This window comes from Tachysurus fulvidraco, chromosome 21, assembly GCF_022655615.1.
Source record: "Tachysurus fulvidraco isolate hzauxx_2018 chromosome 21, HZAU_PFXX_2.0, whole genome shotgun sequence".
NCBI classification, from domain to species: domain Eukaryota; kingdom Metazoa; phylum Chordata; class Actinopteri; order Siluriformes; family Bagridae; genus Tachysurus; species Tachysurus fulvidraco.
This window is the reverse complement of record NC_062538.1, coordinates 1,163,562-1,182,097: the sequence shown is the minus strand read 5'-3', so window position 1 is coordinate 1,182,097 and position 18,536 is coordinate 1,163,562. Positions and strand designations below refer to the sequence as shown.

General features: G+C 42.1%; 1 protein-coding gene across 1 annotated transcript in view; it reads right to left on the bottom strand.

The window, feature by feature from the left end:
• mpp1 (MAGUK p55 scaffold protein 1) overlaps nucleotides 1–4,734 on the bottom strand; it is a 17,558-nt gene extending 12,824 nt beyond the window's left edge. Inside the window, exon 1 of the mRNA XM_027154309.2 lies at nucleotides 4,438–4,734. Within this exon, the coding sequence (XP_027010110.2) occupies nucleotides 4,438–4,557 (120 nt within the window). The 5' untranslated portion in view covers nucleotides 4,558–4,734. The remainder of the gene's footprint in view (nucleotides 1–4,437) is intronic.
• Nucleotides 4,735–18,536: the final 13,802 nt, after the last annotated feature.

The window sequence follows — 18,536 nt, the reverse complement described above, 5'->3', positions numbered from 1 at the left end:
GAATTCTAAAAAATGAACAGTAAATAATTCAGTGCTGAATTTAACTAAAAAAGCCCGAAGTCGAAAATCGGAATTACGTCGTCTTTAAGCTCGATGCGTATAAAGCGGAAGAAAAAACACAGACGCTACGAAACAGCAAATTTTGTTAGCATAATAATAGCATAGTTATAATAAGTCTATAAGCTTGTCTACAGTAATGTAGCGAGTGAGCGTTCATGACCTGATGTCATGTGATAAACTAGAGGTTGAGGGATTCCCATCTTCCTTGTCTGTGTTCAGAAATGGAGTTAAACCCTGTCTCTGGACTCGGGGTCGATCATCAGATCATCTCCACAGCGCCGAACTCACATCATTCTAATATTTAAATTTTACATGGATACTGGTTTAGACTTCAGACTCTAACCAGAAGGACCTGAAACCGCTTCGAGGTGGAAAAACCCGGCTCTTGTCTTTCACAACCTTCCAGCTGATAGAGATGACAACAGCTCTGTGTAGAATCGGTGAAGAAACGCTGAGACACACAGTCTGTGCTGCAGCTCAGAGGAAGTCACGTGTTCCTTTACGAGTGGTCAGAACAGCCTGCTCTAGGCAACGTGTATAAGGAGCTGGAAATAACCTCGCTCAGCTGAACGGGCAATTCTCCCAGCACAGATAGAGAAGAACACGAGGTTTGCCCCTTTACCACCGAGGCAGTTTGAGTGCAGGTTCGGAGCCTAATTTAGAGCCAGTTCTTTCTGTTTCGACAGCCAAAGCACCGGGAAAAGTGCTTCTTATGTAGCACCAAAACGTCGCTGGTCTAGACTTAAGAACGGCTTGCGTCAGGGGCTGTGGGCGGGGCTGTGGGCGGGGCTGTGGGCGGGGTTACTCTTAGCGCATTTGATAATGTACCTTAAGTATACTAATGTTTAATACACTTTTACTTTACCGCAATATGATCAGTTATCGGCACACATGACAGTAGGTAGCTACATGCTAAGGCTAACTTTTTTCTGTGTTAATGATAAAATAACGTTATGTACTTTCTCGATCACAACCTCCGTTTATACAGATTACACGGAGCCGCACGTCGGATTCGCAGCGTTTGGGTGTTAATGTAGGTTCACAAAGCCATGAGCATTAACAGTAAAGCAACATCCGCCATTGTTGTTGTTGTGTTTGTGTTTGTCGCTGCTGCGCTAACGTTGCTGGGACACGTGACACGTATACAGTGACGTCACACTCGGCTCTGTGATGCTCTCTGACCGACGGAAAGGCAAACTGGTTCTTAGAAGGTTCGCCAGTGGAACCAACTTTGAACCAGCACCAGCGCTAGCTCTGAACCAGCACCCGGTTCTTTTTGGTGGAAAAGGGGCAGTAGAGGACGGGGTAAACACGACAGCAGGTCACCTCTCATCAAGAACGATCTTTAACTTTTAGTCAGATTTACAGATGATCACCAACATGACATTTAGTAATGTCTCGAATTCATGCTCGACGACGCAATTAAACTTTCCTTCAAAGGTCTAAAGACAGAGGGTCACCTTAGAAGGAAACGCTTTTAAATAACAAGACCCAAGAACCAAAAAGACCCCCAGAGGTTGGTACACGTTTTCAGTAGATTCTGGAGTCCTAGAGAGCAAATTCAGATGGGTGGGGCTTACTTTTTTAAGGTCTGTGTTTACAGGTCGTGGTGAGCGTCGTGTCCCAGAATTCAGCAGTCCAGTTAAATTTACCCAGAAGCTTGATCGAGGAACCGGACACTTTTTTGCCGTAGTGCTCTAATATATTAGTTTGTTATAAAAAGTGTTGGATTCTATACCACATCAGAGAGGGTTAAAAGCTGATTCGTGTTTGTTCTGTGTGGCTCTGTATCATCACACCAGGTAATAAACTGGTACATAGTTCATAACCAGTACGTGGTAATCGATGACCAATTTCAGCTGGTGTTATCAGCGTGACCTCCTTTATCTTATCGGACGTGTTGAGACACGGCTCCTCCAGCAAGAACGTGAAAAGAGTCAAAGGAACATTTCACCCCCCACCCACAAAAAAAGGCTTTTGGTGCAACACTCGTGGACGTCAGAGATTAAACTCGCACTTAGTTATAATCACCGTGAAGTTTCTCCAAGCTGCAGATTCTCCTACACAACAAAAGACCTCCCATGTGTCACATGGCATACAACTCGCCCCACCGCCCCGGCTCGTCTCCCCGATCCTGTGACAGCCTGAGCGCTCAGGAACATCTTCTGGATGAGTATAAAGTGCGGTTTGCTATAAACAAGCGAAAGGGCAACGATAATATTCGACTCCAACATTCCGACCTTTTTAAAACGTCACTTTAATTTACTATAGGAAAAGAAACCTTATGAGTTTTCTATAAGTTCCGCTTAGACTCCTGTGTGTGTTGGGTTCTACAGAAACGGGGCAAATAAAACGAATGTACAAACAGGTTTTTTGAACGCTGCCAGATACGCGACACCTATAGTACAAGACGCACACGAGTGATTATTGTCCTACTCTGTTCTGTGGCCCTGGGGACCTTGATTTAGATCACAAGGGTTCATTATTGAGTTATAAGACTTTAGTCACAGACACCTGGCTCACCCGGGGAGCAGTTGGGGGGGTTCGATGCCTTGCTCAAGGGCACCTCAGTCGTGGTATTGCCGGCCCGAGACTCGAACCCACAACCTTAGGGTTAGGAGACAAAACTTTATAACCATTAGGCCACGACTAAGTCGAATTATTTACTTGTGCCATGAAAACTCATTATTTGTAAGCATCCGAGAATCATTTGGTTCATTATTACCTTCCGTTAATGCTAGTCTGTTTTATACGACGTGAATTAACCTCATGCTCTCTATGAACTTTGCACTCAAACTTTTTTGGATCGACATCCAATGTCTGCAGTACAGTTCCCGGAACTTCTTCTCTGGTGCAGTGAAATGACCTCTTAAGTAATGATTTAATTCAGAGAAGCATCATGTACTGCTCAGTGGTTCACAATCTAAGGGACGTGGTACGTGTTACGCAATCAGCTCCAGGCTGTTTCCCAGACTTCCCTGCACCGAGTGCAGCGATGAGACACGGCAAATCAGAGCTTCTATTTATAGTGCGTTTAGACCTCTGAGCCCTGGATACATGACCAAGACTGATGCATTTATACCCTTCACAATATGATAGTTAAGATGATTAGAAGAAGAAAAGATTAACTAAAGAAAAAAAACTCAATAAAGAATTTGGACAAACTGAAAGACAGACTGGGATTTTATTAAAGATTAGATTAGTCGTGGCTCAATCCTCGTATCATCAGATATATAATCCCATCACACTGCCTAAGGTCGGATGGAATGAAACAGAAAGACGAGCGAAACCTTCGCTGTAACACAGGGAGGCCGATACAACAACAAAAAAAAACATCTCGATCTCCACACACAGACATTTCTATATGATCAGTGAAACAGTGCTTTCACAAGTCTTCATCTTAATACAGAAGAATAAAATGTTTGTGAAAATATATTAAAATATCAGATCAGCGGCCTCGTGTCTGTGTATGGGACTGATATGGGACTGATATGGGAGTGCTATTTTAATATTAACGTTAGAAATCGCTGTCACGATATTTCTAAAAAGAGTATCGTGACCTAACGGATCGCGGTGACGATGTTACGTCATCATATCGCGCGGCACTTTGCTGAAGAAACTAATAAAATTAACAACAGGATTTAGTAGCGCAGTCTTAAACACCACCACCACCACCACAATGTACACGTTAAACACCTCTCAGTTTTTCTGTCCTTCATCCCCAGGCAGAATCTGTGGTGAGATACGAGTTGGTTTGTTAAAAAATGTAAAATTAAGTTGAATTAGATTGTAAACACTGCAGTCTAACGCAAACCGGAAGACTCGAGCGCATCAACCTTGCACACGGTTCACGCAGTGATGCTGTATAATATAATCTAGTATGATTACCTCATCTACAACGTTCATAACTGAAAGACAGAACCTAGTGTTGACGAAGCAGAGGTTTGATTTTGTAGCTTTATTAAGGTTAAATGTAGGTGTTTGGATATGAGAATAGCTGTAGATGATGGGCGTTTGTTTTTGTTGTTGTTCCCTAAAAACTGAGAGAGAGAGAGAGAGAGAGAGAGAGAGAGACAGCCAGAGAAAGAGTGAGAGACAGAGAGAGAGAGATGTGAGACATAGAGAGAGTGAGTGAGAGAGAGAGAGAGAGAGAGAGAGAGAGAGAGAGAGAGAGGGACAGTGAGACAAACAGAGAGAGAGAGAGAGTGAGATGTGTGAGAGAGAGACAGAGAGACAAACAGAGAGAGAGAGAGACAGAGAGAGAGAGATGTGAGAGATAGAGAGAGAGACAGTGAGACAAACAGAGAGAGATGTGAGACGGAACGAGAGAAAGAGAGAGATGCGAGATGTCCTCCTTCACCTGAAGCCTGTCCTCACCTTGTCAGCCTTGTGTTTGTTCAGCAGCAGCTGCTCCAGGTACAGGTCTGAAAGAGCCGAGCGTGTGTTCACCAGGTCCAGGACCGCCGCAGGCTCGTTTTTGCTGGTTTTTAATGTCATTGTGTTGTCGTTAGTGTCGATGGTGTGGACCAGCGTCTAATCAGCCCTTTACTCAAACACAGCTCAAGTCAAAAGAGGGAGCGATAAAAAGGAAATAAAGTTCAAGTGTCGGCACGAAGTCCGAAGTTCGGTGGAGTCGGAATCAGATGTGTGTGTGTGTGTGTGTGTGTGTGTGTGTGTGTGTGTGTGTGTGTGAGTGTGAGAGAGAGAGAGAGAGAGAGAGAGAGAGCAGGGGGTTTGGCTTCGGTTTCCTTCAGACATTAAAACAGCAGCTACGTTTTGATGACAAAATCAATGGAGGCGAATCCAGCACAGGATCTGCGTCATTATTCATGTCTTCATTTCTCTCTTCCTCTCTTCCTCTTCCTCATAAAACAGATGATCAGACAGTTTATTATGCGCCCCAATGTCTATAAGCAGAAAAGATGCGGCAGCCTACAGTCAGGGTTGCCAGGTCTCTTGTGTAATTACCTACTTAAAGACCTGAAATAAAAAAAAACAAAAACAAAGAAGGTACTGTAGCTACAACAACATTGACAATAATAACAACAATGACAACAATAACAACATTGACAGTAATGACAACAATAACAACATTGACAGTAATGACAACAATAACAACATTGACAATAATGACAACATTGATAATAATGACAACAACAACAACATTGACAATAATGACAACATTGATAATAATGACAACATTGACAATAATGACAACAAAAACAACACTGACAATAATGACAACAATGACAACAATAACAACATTGCTAGTAATGACAACATTGATAATAATGACAACATTGACAATAATGACAACATTGACAACAATGACAACATTGACAATAATGACAACATTGATAATAATGACAATAATGACAACAATAACAACATTGATAATAATGACAACATTGATAATAATGACAATAATGACAACAATAACAACATTGATAATAATGACAACATTGACAATAATGACAACATTGACAATAATGACAACATTGACAATAATGACAACATTGACAACAATGACAATAATGACAATGACAACATTTGACAACGACGACAGCACTGACAATAATGACAACAATGACAAGTGACAACAATGACAACACTGACAGCAATGACAACAATGACAACCGCATTTTTAATCTTTGCAATACATCATAATACAGAAATCTTAAATGATCTGGGATCAAACTCACAACCTTCCAAGTGGTATCCCAACACCTAAACCACTAGGTTATCAAACACCCTGCAACAGACTGCAGCTTTGTGTTAATGCATAAAAAATACACCTCTGGCAACCACCTTGGTCTAACATGAGCTATGTGTATTCCCAAAGTTGGCACATACTGTATGACAAAAGGCACACAATAAACACATTACTGTGAGTCAGAGATATGAAGGTTGTGTAGTGTGAGTCAGAGATATGAAGGGTGTGTAGTGTGAGTCAGAGATATGAAGGTTGTGTAGTGTGAGTCAGAGATATGAAGGTTGTGTAGTGTGAGTCAGAGATATGAAGGTTGTGTAGTGTGAGTCAGAGATATGAAGGTTGTGTAGTGTGAGTCAGAGATATGAAAGTCGTGTAGTGTGAGAGAGTCAGAGATATGAAGGTTGTGTAGTGTGAGTCAGAGATATGAAGGTTGTGTAGTGTGAGTCAGAGATATGAAGGTTGTGTAGTGTGAGTCAGAGATATGAAGGTTGTGTAGTGTGAGTCAGAGATATGAAGGGTGTGTAGTGTGAGTCAGAGATATGAAGGTTGTGTAGTGTGAGTCAGAGATGCAGGTTGTGTAGTGTGAGAGAGTCAGAGATATGAAGGTTGTGTAGTGTGAGTCAGAGATATGAAGGGTGTGTAGTGTGAGTCAGAGATATGAAGGGTGTGTAGTGTGAGTCAGAGATATGAAGGTTGTGTAGTGTGAGAGAGTCAGAGATATGAAGGTTGTGTAGTGTGAGTCAGAGATATGAAGGTTGTGTAGTGTGAGTCAGAGATATGAAGGGTGTGTAGTGTGAGTCAGAGATATGAAGGGTGTGTATTGTGAGTCAGAGATATGAAGGTTGTGTAGTGTGAGTCAGAGATATGAAGGTTGTGTAGTGTGAGTCAGAGATATGCAGGTTGTGTAGTGTGAGTCAGAGATATGAAGGTTGTGTAGTGTGAGAGAGTCAGAGATATGAAGGTTGTGTAGTGTGAGTCAGAGATATGAAGGTTGTGTAGTGTGAGTCAGAGATATGAAGGTTGTGTAGTGTGAGTCAGAGATATGAAAGTCGTGTAGTGTGAGAGAGTCAGAGATATGAAGGTTGTGTAGTGTGAGTCAGAGATATGAAGGTTGTGTATTGTGAGTCAGAGATATGAAGGTTGTGTAGTGTGAGTCAGAGATATGAAGGTTGTGTAGTGTGAGTCAGAGATGCAGGTTGTGTAGTGTGAGAGAGTCAGAGATATGAAGGTTGTGTAGTGTGAGTCAGAGATATGAAAGTCGTGTAGTGTGAGTCAGAGATATGAAGGTTGTGTAGTGTGAGTCAGAGATGCAGGTTGTGTAGTGTGGGAGAGTCAGAGATATGCAGGTTGTGTAGTGTGAGTCAGAGATATGAAGGTTGTGTATTGTGAGTCAGAGATATGCAGGTTGTGTAGTGTGAGTCAGAGATATGCAGGTTGTGTAGTGTGAGAGAGTCAGAGATATGAAGGTTGTGTAGTGTGAGTCAGAGATATGAAGGGTGTGTATTGTGAGTCAGAGATATGAAGGTTGTGTAGTGTGAGTCAGAGATATGCAGGTTGTGTAGTGTGAGTCAGAGATATGAAGGGTGTGTAGTGTGAGTCAGAGATATGAAGGTTGTGTAGTGTGAGTCAGAGATATGAAGGTTATGTATTGTGAGAGAGTCAGAGATATGAAGGTTGTGTAGTGTGAGTCAGAGATATGAAGGGTGTGTAGTGTGAGTCAGAGATATGCAGGTTGTGTAGTGTGAGTCAGAGATATGAAGGGTGTGTAGTGTGAGTCAGAGATATGAAGGTTGTGTAGTGTGAGTCAGAGATGCAGGTTGTGTAGTGTGAGAGAGTCAGAGATATGAAGGTTGTGTAGTGTGAGTCAGAGATGCAGGTTGTGTAGTGTGAGAGAGTCAGAGATATGAAGGTTGTGTAGTGTGAGTCAGAGATATGAAGGTTGTGTAGTGTGAGTCAGAGATATGAAGGGTGTGTATTGTGAGTCAGAGATATGAAGGTTGTGTAGTGTGAGTCAGAGATATGCAGGTTGTGTAGTGTGAGAGAGTCAGAGATATGAAGGTTGTGTAGTGTGAGTCAGAGATATGAAGGGTGTGTAGTGTGAGTCAGAGATATGAAGGTTGTGTAGTGTGAGTCAGAGATGCAGGTTGTGTAGTGTGAGAGAGTCAGAGATATGAAGGTTGTGTAGTGTGAGTCAGAGATATGAAAGTCGTGTAGTGTGAGTCAGAGATGCAGGTTGTGTAGTGTGAGAGAGTCAGAGATATGAAGGTTGTGTAGTGTGAGTCAGAGATATGAAGGTTGTGTAGTGTGAGTCAGAGATGCAGGTTGTGTAGTGTGGGAGAGTCAGAGATATGAAGGTTGTGTAGTGTGAGAGAGTCAGAGATATGAAGGTTGTGTATTGTGAGTCAGAGATATGAAGGTTGTGTAGTGTGAGTGAGAGATATGAAGGTTGTGTAGTGTGAGAGAGTCAGAGATATGAAGGTTGTGTAGTGTGAGTCAGAGATATGAAGGTTGTGTAGTGTGAGTCAGAGATATGCAGGTTGTGTAGTGTGAGTCAGAGATATGAAGGTTGTGTAGTGTGAGTCAGAGATATGAAGGTTGTGTAGTGTGAGTCAGAGATATGAAGGTTGTGTAGTGTGAGACAGAGATATGAAGGTTGTGTAGTGTGAGTCAGAGATATGAAGGTTGTGTAGTGTGAGTCAGAGATATGAAGGTTGTGTAGTGTGAGTCAGAGATATGCAGGTTGTGTAGTGTGAGTCAGAGATATGAAGGTTGTGTAGTGTGAGTCAGAGATATGCAGGTTGTGTAGTGTGAGTCAGAGATATGAAGGTTGTGTAGTGTGAGTCAGAGATATGAAGGTTGTGTAGTGTGAGTCAGAGATATGAAGGTTGTGTAGTGTGAGAGAGTCAGAGATATGAAGGTTGTGTAGTGTGAGTCAGAGATATGAAGGTTGTGTAGTGTGAGTCAGAGATATGAAGGTTGTGTAGTGTGAGTCAGAGATATGAAGGTTGTGTAGTGTGAGTCAGAGATATGAAGGTTGTGTAGTGTGAGTCAGAGATATGCAGGTTGTGTAGTGTGAGAGAGTCAGAGATATGAAGGTTGTGTAGTGTGAGTCAGAGATATGAAGGGTGTGTAGTGTGAGTCAGAGATATGAAGGTTGTGTAGTGTGAGTCAGAGATATGAAGGTTGTGTAGTGTGAGTCAGAGATATGAAGGTTGTGTAGTGTGAGTCAGAGATATGCAGGTTGTGTAGTGTGAGAGAGTCAGATATGAAGGTTGTGTAGTGTGAGTCAGAGATATGAAGGTTGTGTAGTGTGAGTCAGAGATATGAAGGGTGTGTAGTGTGAGTCAGAGATATGAAGGTTGTGTAGTGTGAGTCAGAGATATGCAGGTTGTGTAGTGTGAGTCAGAGATATGAAGGTTGTGTAGTGTGAGTCGGAGATATGAAGGTTGTGTAGTGTGAGTCAGAGATATGAAGGTTGTGTAGTGTGAGAGAGTCAGATATGAAGGTTGTGTAGTGTGAGAGAGTCAGAGATATGAAGGTTGTGTAGTGTGAGAGAGTCAGAGATATGAAGGTTGTGTAGTGTGAGTCAGAGATATGAAGGTTGTGTAGTGTGAGTCAGAGATATGCAGGTTGTGTAGTGTGAGAGAGTCAGATATGAAGGTTGTGTAGTGTGAGTCAGAGATATGCAGGTTGTGTAGTGTGAGAGAGTCAGAGATATGCAGGTTGTGTAGTGTGAGTCAGAGATATGAAGGTTGTGTAGTGTGAGTCAGAGATATGCAGGTTGTGTAGTGTGAGTCAGAGATATGAAGGTTGTGTAGTGTGAGAGAGTCATAGATATTAGTGTTTGTGTAGTGTGAGTCATAGAATATAGTTTGTGTATTGTGAGTCAGAGAGATGAAGTTTGTTTAGTGGAGTCAGAGATTATGCAGGTTGTGTATTGTGATTCAGAGATATGAGGGTGTGTATTGGAGTCATAGATAATGAAAGGTTGTGTATGTGAGTCAGAGCTATGAAGGTTTTGTATTGTGAGAGAGTCAGAGATAGAAGGTTGTGTAGTGTGAGTCAGAGATATTAGGGTGTGTATGTTAGTCAGAGATAGCAGGTTGTGTAGTGTGAGTCATCGATAGAATGGTGTGTAGTGTGAGTCGAATTATGAAGGTTTGTAGTGTGAGTCAGAGATGCAGGTGTGTGTAGTGTGAAGGAGTCAGAAGTATGAAGGTTTGTAGTGTGAGTCAGAGATGCAGGTTGTGTAGTGTGAGTCAGAGATATGCAGGTTGTGTAGTGTGAGTCAGAGATATGTAGGTTGTGTAGTGTGAGTCAGAGATATGAAGGTTGTGTAGTGTGAGTCAGAGATATGAAGGTTGTGTAGTGTGAGTCAGAGATATGAAGGTTGTGTAGTGTGAGTCAGAGATATGAAGGTTGTGTAGTGTGAGTCAGAGATATGAAGGTTGTGTAGTGTGAGAGAGTCAGAGATATGAAGGTTGTGTAGTGTGAGAGAGTCAGAGATATGAAGGTTGTGTAGTGTGAGTCAGAGATATGAAGGTTGTGTAGTGTGAGAGAGTCAGAGATATGAAGGTTGTGTAGTGTGAGAGAGTCAGAGATATGAAGGTTGTGTAGTGTGAGTCAGAGATATGAAGGTTGTGTAGTGTGAGTCAGAGATATGAAGGTTGTGTAGTGTGAGTCAGAGATATGCAGGTTGTGTAGTGTGAGTCAGAGATATGCAGGTTGTGTAGTGTGAGTCAGAGATATGAAGGTTGTGTAGTGTGAGTCAGAGATATGAAGGTTGTGTAGTGTGAGTCAGAGATATGCAGGTTGTGTAGTGTGAGTCAGAGATATGAAGGTTGTGTAGTGTGAGTCAGAGATATGAAGGTTGTGTAGTGTGAGTCAGAGATATGCAGGTTGTGTAGTGTGAGAGAGTCAGAGATATGAAGGTTGTGTAGTGTGAGTCAGAGATATGCAGGTTGTGTAGTGTGAGTCAGAGATATGAAGGGTGTGTAGTGTGAGTCAGAGATATGCAGGTTGTGTAGTGTGAGTCAGAGATATGAAGGGTGTGTAGTGTGAGTCAGAGATATGCAGGTTGTGTAGTGTGAGAGAGTCAGAGATATGAAGGTTGTGTAGTGTGAGAGAGTCAGAGATATGAAGGTTGTGTAGTGTGAGTCAGAGATATGCAGGTTGTGTAGTGTGAGTCAGAGATATGAAGGTTGTGTAGTGTGAGTCAGAGATATGAAGGTTGTGTAGTGTGAGAGAGTCAGAGATATGAAGGTTGTGTAGTGTGAGTCAGAGATATGAAGGTTGTGTAGTGTGAGTCAGAGATATGCAGGTTGTGTAGTGTGAGTCAGAGATATGAAGGTTGTGTAGTGTGAGTCAGAGATATGAAGGGTGTGTAGTGTGAGTCAGAGATATGCAGGTTGTGTAGTGTGAGTCAGAGATATGAAGGTTGTGTAGTGTGAGTCAGAGATATGAAGGGTGTGTAGTGTGAGTCAGAGATATGCAGGTTGTGTAGTGTGAGTCAGAGATATGAAGGTTGTGTAGTGTGAGTCAGAGATATGAAGGTTGTGTAGTGTGAGTCAGAGATATGAAGGTTGTGTAGTGTGAGTCAGAGATATGAAGGTTGTGTAGTGTGAGAGAGTCAGAGATATGAAGGATGTGTAGTGTGAGTCAGAGATATGCAGGTTGTGTATTGTGAGTCAGAGATATGCAGGTTGTGTATTGTGTGTCAGAGATATGCAGGTTGTGTATTGTGAGTCAGAGATATGCAGGTTGTGTAGTGTGAGAGAGTCAGAGATATGAAGGGTGTGTAGTGTGAGTCAGAGATATGCAGGTTGTGTAGTGTGAGTCAGAGATATGCAGGTTGTGTAGTGTGAGTCAGAGATATGAAGGTTGTGTAGTGTGAGTCAGAGATATGCAGGTTGTGTAGTGTGAGAGAGTCAGAGATATGAAGGGTGTGTAGTGTAAGTCAGAGATATGCAGGTTGTGTATTGTGAGTCAGAGATATGCAGGTTGTGTATTGTGAGTCAGAGATATGCAGGTTGTGTAGTGTGAGAGAGTCAGAGATATGAAGGTTGTGTAGTGTGAGTCAGAGATATGCAGGTTGTGTAGTGTGAGTCAGAGATATGCAGGTTGTGTATTGTGAGTCAGAGATATGCAGGTTGTGTATTGTGAGTCAGAGATATGCAGGTTGTGTAGTGTGAGAGAGTCAGAGATATGAAGGGTGTGTAGTGTGAGTCAGAGATATGCAGGTTGTGTATTGTGTGTCAGAGATATGCAGGTTGTGTATTGTGAGTCAGAGATATGCAGGTTGTGTAGTGTGAGAGAGTCAGAGATATGAAGGGTGTGTAGTGTGAGTCAGAGATATGCAGGTTGTGTAGTGTGAGTCAGAGATATGCAGGTTGTGTAGTGTGAGTCAGAGATATGACGGTTGTGTAGTGTGAGTCAGAGATATGCAGGTTGTGTAGTGTGAGAGAGTCAGAGATATGCAGGTTGTGTAGTGTGAGTCAGAGATATGCAGGTTGTGTATTGTGAGTCAGAGATATGCAGGTTGTGTATTGTGAGTCAGAGATATGCAGGTTGTGTAGTGTGAGAGAGTCAGAGATATGAAGGGTGTGTAGTGTGAGTCAGAGATATGCAGGTTGTGTAGTGTGAGTCAGAGATATGCAGGTTGTGTATTGTGAGTCAGAGATATGCAGGTTGTGTAGTGTGAGTCAGAGATATGCAGGTTGTGTAGTGTGAGTCAGAGATATGAAGGGTGTGTAGTGTGAGAGAGTCAGAGATATGCAGGTTGTGTAGTGTGAGTCAGAGATATGCAGGTTGTGTAGTGTGAGTCAGAGATATGAAGGTTGTGTAGTGTGAGTCAGAGATATGAAGGTTGTGTAGTGTGAGTCAGAGATATGAAGGTTGTGTAGTGTGAGTCAGAGATATGAAGGTTGTGTATTGTGAGTCAGAGATATGAAGGTTGTGTAGTGTGAGTCGGAGATATGAAGGTTGTGTAGTGTGAGTCAGAGATATGAAGGTTGTGTAGTGTGAGAGAGTCAGATAAGAATGTTGTTTAGTGTGAGAGAGTCAGAGATATGAAGGTTGTGTAGTGTGAGAGAGTCAGAGATATGAAGGTTGTGTAGTGTGAGTCAGAGATATGAAGGTTGTGTAGTGTGAGTCAGAGATATGCAGGTTGTGTAGTGTGAGAGAGTCAGATATGAAGGTTGTGTAGTGTGAGTCAGAGATATGCAGGTTGTGTAGTGTGAGAGAGTCAGAGATATGCAGGTTGTGTAGTGTGAGTCAGAGATATGAAGGTTGTGTAGTGTGAGTGAGAGATATGAAGGTTGTGTAGTGTGAGTCAGAGATATGCAGGTTGTGTAGTGTGAGTCAGAGATATGCAGGTTGTGTAGTGTGAGTCAGAGATATGCAGGTTGTGTAGTGTGAGAGAGTCAGAGATATGCAGGTTGTGTAGTGTGAGAGAGTCAGAGATATGAAGGTTGTGTAGTGTGAGTCAGAGATATGAAGGTTGTGTAGTGTGAGTCAGAGATATGAAGGTTGTGTAGTGTGAGTCAGAGATATGCAGGTTGTGTAGTGTGAGTCAGAGATATGCAGGTTGTGTAGTGTGAGTCAGAGATATGCAGGTTGTGTAGTGTGAGTCAGAGATATGAAGGTTGTGTATTGTGAGTCAGAGATATGAAGGGTGTGTATTGTGAGTCAGAGATATGAAGGGTGTGTAGTGTGAGTCAGAGATATGAAGGTTGTGTAGTGTGAGTCAGAGATATGTAGGTTGTGTAGTGTGAGTCAGAGATATGCAGGTTGTGTAGTGTGATATTTACACAATAAAGCCGTTGTGTTAGTTACTCAGATGATAATATCTCTTCAGCTTCAGCTTGGTCTGAGGATCTATCAGCCATCTGAGGATCTATCAGCCATCTGAGGATCTATCAGCCATCTGAGGATCTTTCAGCCATCTGAGGATCTTTCAGCCATCTGAGGAGCGATCAGCCATCTGAGGATCTATCAGCCATCTGAGGATCTTTCAGCCATCTGAGGAGCGATCAGCCATCTGAGGAGCGATCAGCCATCTGAGGATCTATCAGCCATCTGAGGATCTATCAGCCATCTGAGGATCTATCAGCCATCTGAGGATCTATCAGCCATCTGAGGATCTATCAGCCATCTGAGGAGCGATCAGCCATCTGAGGAGCGATCAGCCATCTGAGGATCTATCAGCCATCTGAGGAGCGATCAGCCATCTGAGGATCTATCAGCCATCTGAGGAGCGATCAGCCATCTGAGGATCTATCAGCCATCTGAGGATCTATCAGCCATCTGAGGATCTATCAGCCATCTGAGGATCTATCAGCCATCTGAGGAGCGATCAGGACACCTTTGCTTACTGGTTGCATTATTATTAATATTTTCCAGGTAAAAACTACCAGATCTGTCATGTAGCAGCAGCAGTAACCAGTAGCTGGTAGACCAGGTTGAGCAGCATGGACTGTTTTATACCTTTAAAACTGAAACCTTTAGTTTCACAAGATCTTTAACTAAAACTGGGTGAAAATGACCAGATAAGATCATTAAGATAAGATTATATATACACATATGTATGATAGCGTCAGTTTTATTGATGATATACCGCCACCTGCTGGCTTAAATATTTAAATGCGAATTGCATTTAAATATTATTAGATTAGACATTTATAAGATTTTATAAACGGATTCTACTTTAAGTGTTTTAATCTGTTTATTTATTTTTAATTTTAATAAATTCCCAATTCGTGGGATGAACAATACTAATGTAAGTAGATAAGAAAATCATGTATAAAGTTAAAGACAAGGAGCCAAATTGACTGAATACAAATTTGCAGTACTACTAATTCAGGAATGATTCTTTTTTTAAAGCAAGGAACTGAAAACTCTAGAGAAAGTCTGAGATAAACTCCAAGAGGTTTTATCTGATAAGGGTTCCTCACCTAACACATCTGAATATGTTTAACACTAATTATGGAGAGTCGGCTCTCTATCTCCCCCTGGTGTACAGTATATTTATCTAAAATGAACAAATCTTTCCTCAAAATATTCCTTAAAAAGTTTGATGACCTGTTTGTAAATTTTCCTTTACATTTATTTTACATCCAGGGGGGCACGGGGGCTTAGTGGTTAGCACGTTCGCCTCACACGTCCAGGGTTGGGGGTTCGATTCCCACCTCCAACTTGTGTGTTGAGTTTGCATGTTCTCCCCGTGCCTCGGGGGTTTCCTCCGGGTACTCCGGTTTCCTCCCCCGGTCCAAAGAAATGCATGGTAGGTTGATTGGCATCTCTGGAAAATTGTCCGTAGTGTGTGAGTGTGTGTGTGAATGACAGTGTGTGAGTGTGTGTGTGAATGAGAGTGTGTGTGTGCCCTGTGATGGGTTGGCACTCCGTCCAGGGTGTATCCTGCCTCGATGCCCGATGACGCCTGAGATAGGCACAGGCTCCCCGTGACCCGTAAAGTTCGGATAAGCGGTAGAAAATGAATGAATGAATGAATGATTGACTTTCAATGTTTTTATGTTTTTAAAGTTTTAGGTACCTGATTCTTCATCTGGAGGTCAAACCTGGGGTAGTTTTTAGTTCAACAATCCATTTTTTTTTATCTTTGCAGTCTGTTTGATCAGATTTACAATATCTAGCAGTCGTAAAAGTCGTAAAAAAAAAAAGGTATGGTTTTTCAACAACGGCTTCTGAAAGCTAATAGTCTGCAGTTTACTTTCTAGTCCCAAATCAAAAGTAGGTCAGATTGTAAGATTAATTAAAAGTTGAAAGAAGAAAAAAAAATCAGCTATTTTAACAGCATGTGAACTGACAAACATCTAATTGTTAAAATTCTCTTTAATGTCAAATGTGAGGGATGTAATTTGAAATAACATTCTTACACCGTGATGTTATTAAAAATATAAAGTGTTCAGGCTTTCAGATGAACTGGCAACCCTGTGGTTAACCGCATGTTTATAATGCATTGGTCCACAATGGAGGTGATTTCCTGTGTACGATGCAAAAAAGCGTAAGATGATTCATCTGACATTTTCTCTCTCATCCTAGCTGAGTGATGTGAACCGCTGCTCAGTGGCATTTTACAGCCAAAGACAATGCTGCATATTTTGCTGACTGCAACATGTGCATCCACACACACGAAATACATACATGCAAGCAATCTTGCACACTGTTTGGCTTAGCAGCAACTTTCGATATAACTGAAATCTAAATATAACTGAAAGTAAATATTGACTTCTAGGTAAAAAGAGACTCTCTTTTTTATTTTATTTATATTTCAACACGTGTTCATCTGACATTACATCATAACTTTTCATCTGTTTGTGTACCATTAATGTAAGGTGTCTCCGGTGTCAGTGTCTTCAGGACAGAGGAGTTTATGTCTCTTTGCAGTTTTTCATTAACATGACAAGTTGCTTTAATAAAAACCTGTGCACAAGGGGGGCCAACAGTTTTTCACACCACTGTATGTCCAAAATGATGTGCCCTCCTGACCATCACACCCATACAGTAGGTCGTTCCTCTCCAAAGTCAGAATCACCTGTAACAGGTGTATAGACTGTCTGTATATGTTACACCATCACAGCATGACAACGTCCTTGTGCATAAAGCATGACTCCATCCATGAAGACAAGGTGTGTAGGTGAGAAGGTCAGAGAAAGTAGAAGAACGTCGAGTGTCCTGCACAGAGCCCTGAATCTGACTCAACACCACTGAACACCTTTGGGATGAACTGGAACTGGAGTCTCGTCAACATCCCGACATCAGAGTCTGATCTCACTGATGATCTTGTAGCTGAATGAACACAAACCCACACAGATACTGTACACTCCAACATCTAGTGCAAACACTTCACACGAGAGAAGAGAAGAGAGGAGAAGAGAGGAGAAGAGAAGAGAAGAGAAGAGAACAGAGGAGAGGAGAGGAGAGGAGAACAGAGGAGAAGAGAAGCTAGAGAAAAGAAGAGAGAGAGGAGACAGAGAGGAGAATGAGACAGTAGCGTAAAGAGAGAGGAATGAAGAAGCATAGTCAGAAGGACAGAGAGCGACGAGGAGAACAGTAGGGAAGGAAGAGAGGAGAACAGAAGAGAAGAGAAGAGGAGAAGAGAAGAGAGGAGAACAGAAGAGAACAGAGGAGAAGAGAGGAGAAGACAAGAGAAGAGAGGAGAGGAGAACAGAGGAGAGGAGAACAGAAGAGAAGAGAAGAGAAGAGAGGAGAAGAGAAGAGAGGAGAAGAGAGGAGAAGAGAAGAGAAGAGAGGAGAAGAGAAGAGAAGAGAAGAGAGGAGAAGAGAAGAGAAGAGAAGAGAGGAGAAGAGAAGAGAAGAGAGGAGAAGAGAGGAGAAGAGAGGAGAAGAGAAGAGAAGAGAAGAGAAGAGAGGAGAAGAGAGGAGAAGAGAGGAGAAGAGAGGAGAAGAGAAGAGAAGAGAGGAGAAGACAAGAGAAGAGAGGAGAGGAGAACAGAGGAGAGGAGAACAGAAGAGAAGAGAAGAGTGGAGAAGAGAAGAGAAGAGAAGAGTGGAGCTGATTACAAGGGCCCAATAATATATAATATATAGGAAACAGGAATAACTCTGGACTGAGATGTTTAACTAGAACATATGGCCGTGATGGTCACCGGGTCGTACATTTATACTGGGTGGAAAATGACCAGGAACAGACATAAAAATCCCCTTTAAGCAGTTTCATCATAATAAAAGAAAGCAGCTGGTCTTCCTGAGAGAGAGTAGACTTTTAGACAGGAAAAGCATATTAGACTCATGTGGACTCATCAAACTAATGGAAAACAAGATCTTCTGAACTCAGGAGAGCAAACTGATGTTCTTGAAATAAAAAAAACAGAACTGATAATGACTGAAAACACAGAACCTACTGAAGCATGCCGGTGGTGGCATGAAGTTGTAGGGACGTTTATCATCAGCAGGGTTGAAACTGGTCAGGGTTGAAGATGAGATGGATGTATGAGATGTATGAGATGGATGTATGAGATGTATGTATGAGATGGATGGATGGATGGATGGATGGATGAGATGAATGAGACATATGAGATGGATGTATGAGATGTATGTATGAGATGGATGTATGAGATGAATGTATGAGATGGACATATAAGATGGATGGATTGATGGATGTATGAGATGGATTTACGAGACAGATTTATGAGATGGATGGATGAGATGGATGGATGAGATGAATGAGACATATAAGATGGATGGATGGGATGGATGGATGAGACATATGAGATGGATGAGACATATGAGATGGATGGATGAGATGAATGAGACATATAAGATGGATGTATGGGATGGATGGATGGATGAGACATGAGATGGATGAGACATATGAGATGAATGGATGAAATGCATGGATGAGATGGGTGGATGAGATGGATAGATGAGATGGATGGATGGATGAAATGGATGGATGAATGAGATGGATGAGATGGATGTGGTCACCTAGTGGTTAAGGTGTTGGACTACTAATCATTAGGTTCTGAGGTTGAATCCCAGGTCCACCAATCTGCCACTGCTGGGCCCCTGAACAAGGCCCTTAACACTCAGTTGAATAGGATGTTCTCTAAACATCAGTTTTACTGTATAACTGATTGGTGAAACTCACAAATTACAGCCGTATGCAAAAGTTTAGGCACCCCTGACGATTTCCAGGATCTGTATTTATAAATATTTGGGTGTTTTATCAGCAATTTCATTTTGATTGATCAAATAACTGAAGGACACTAAAGTAATATTTCAG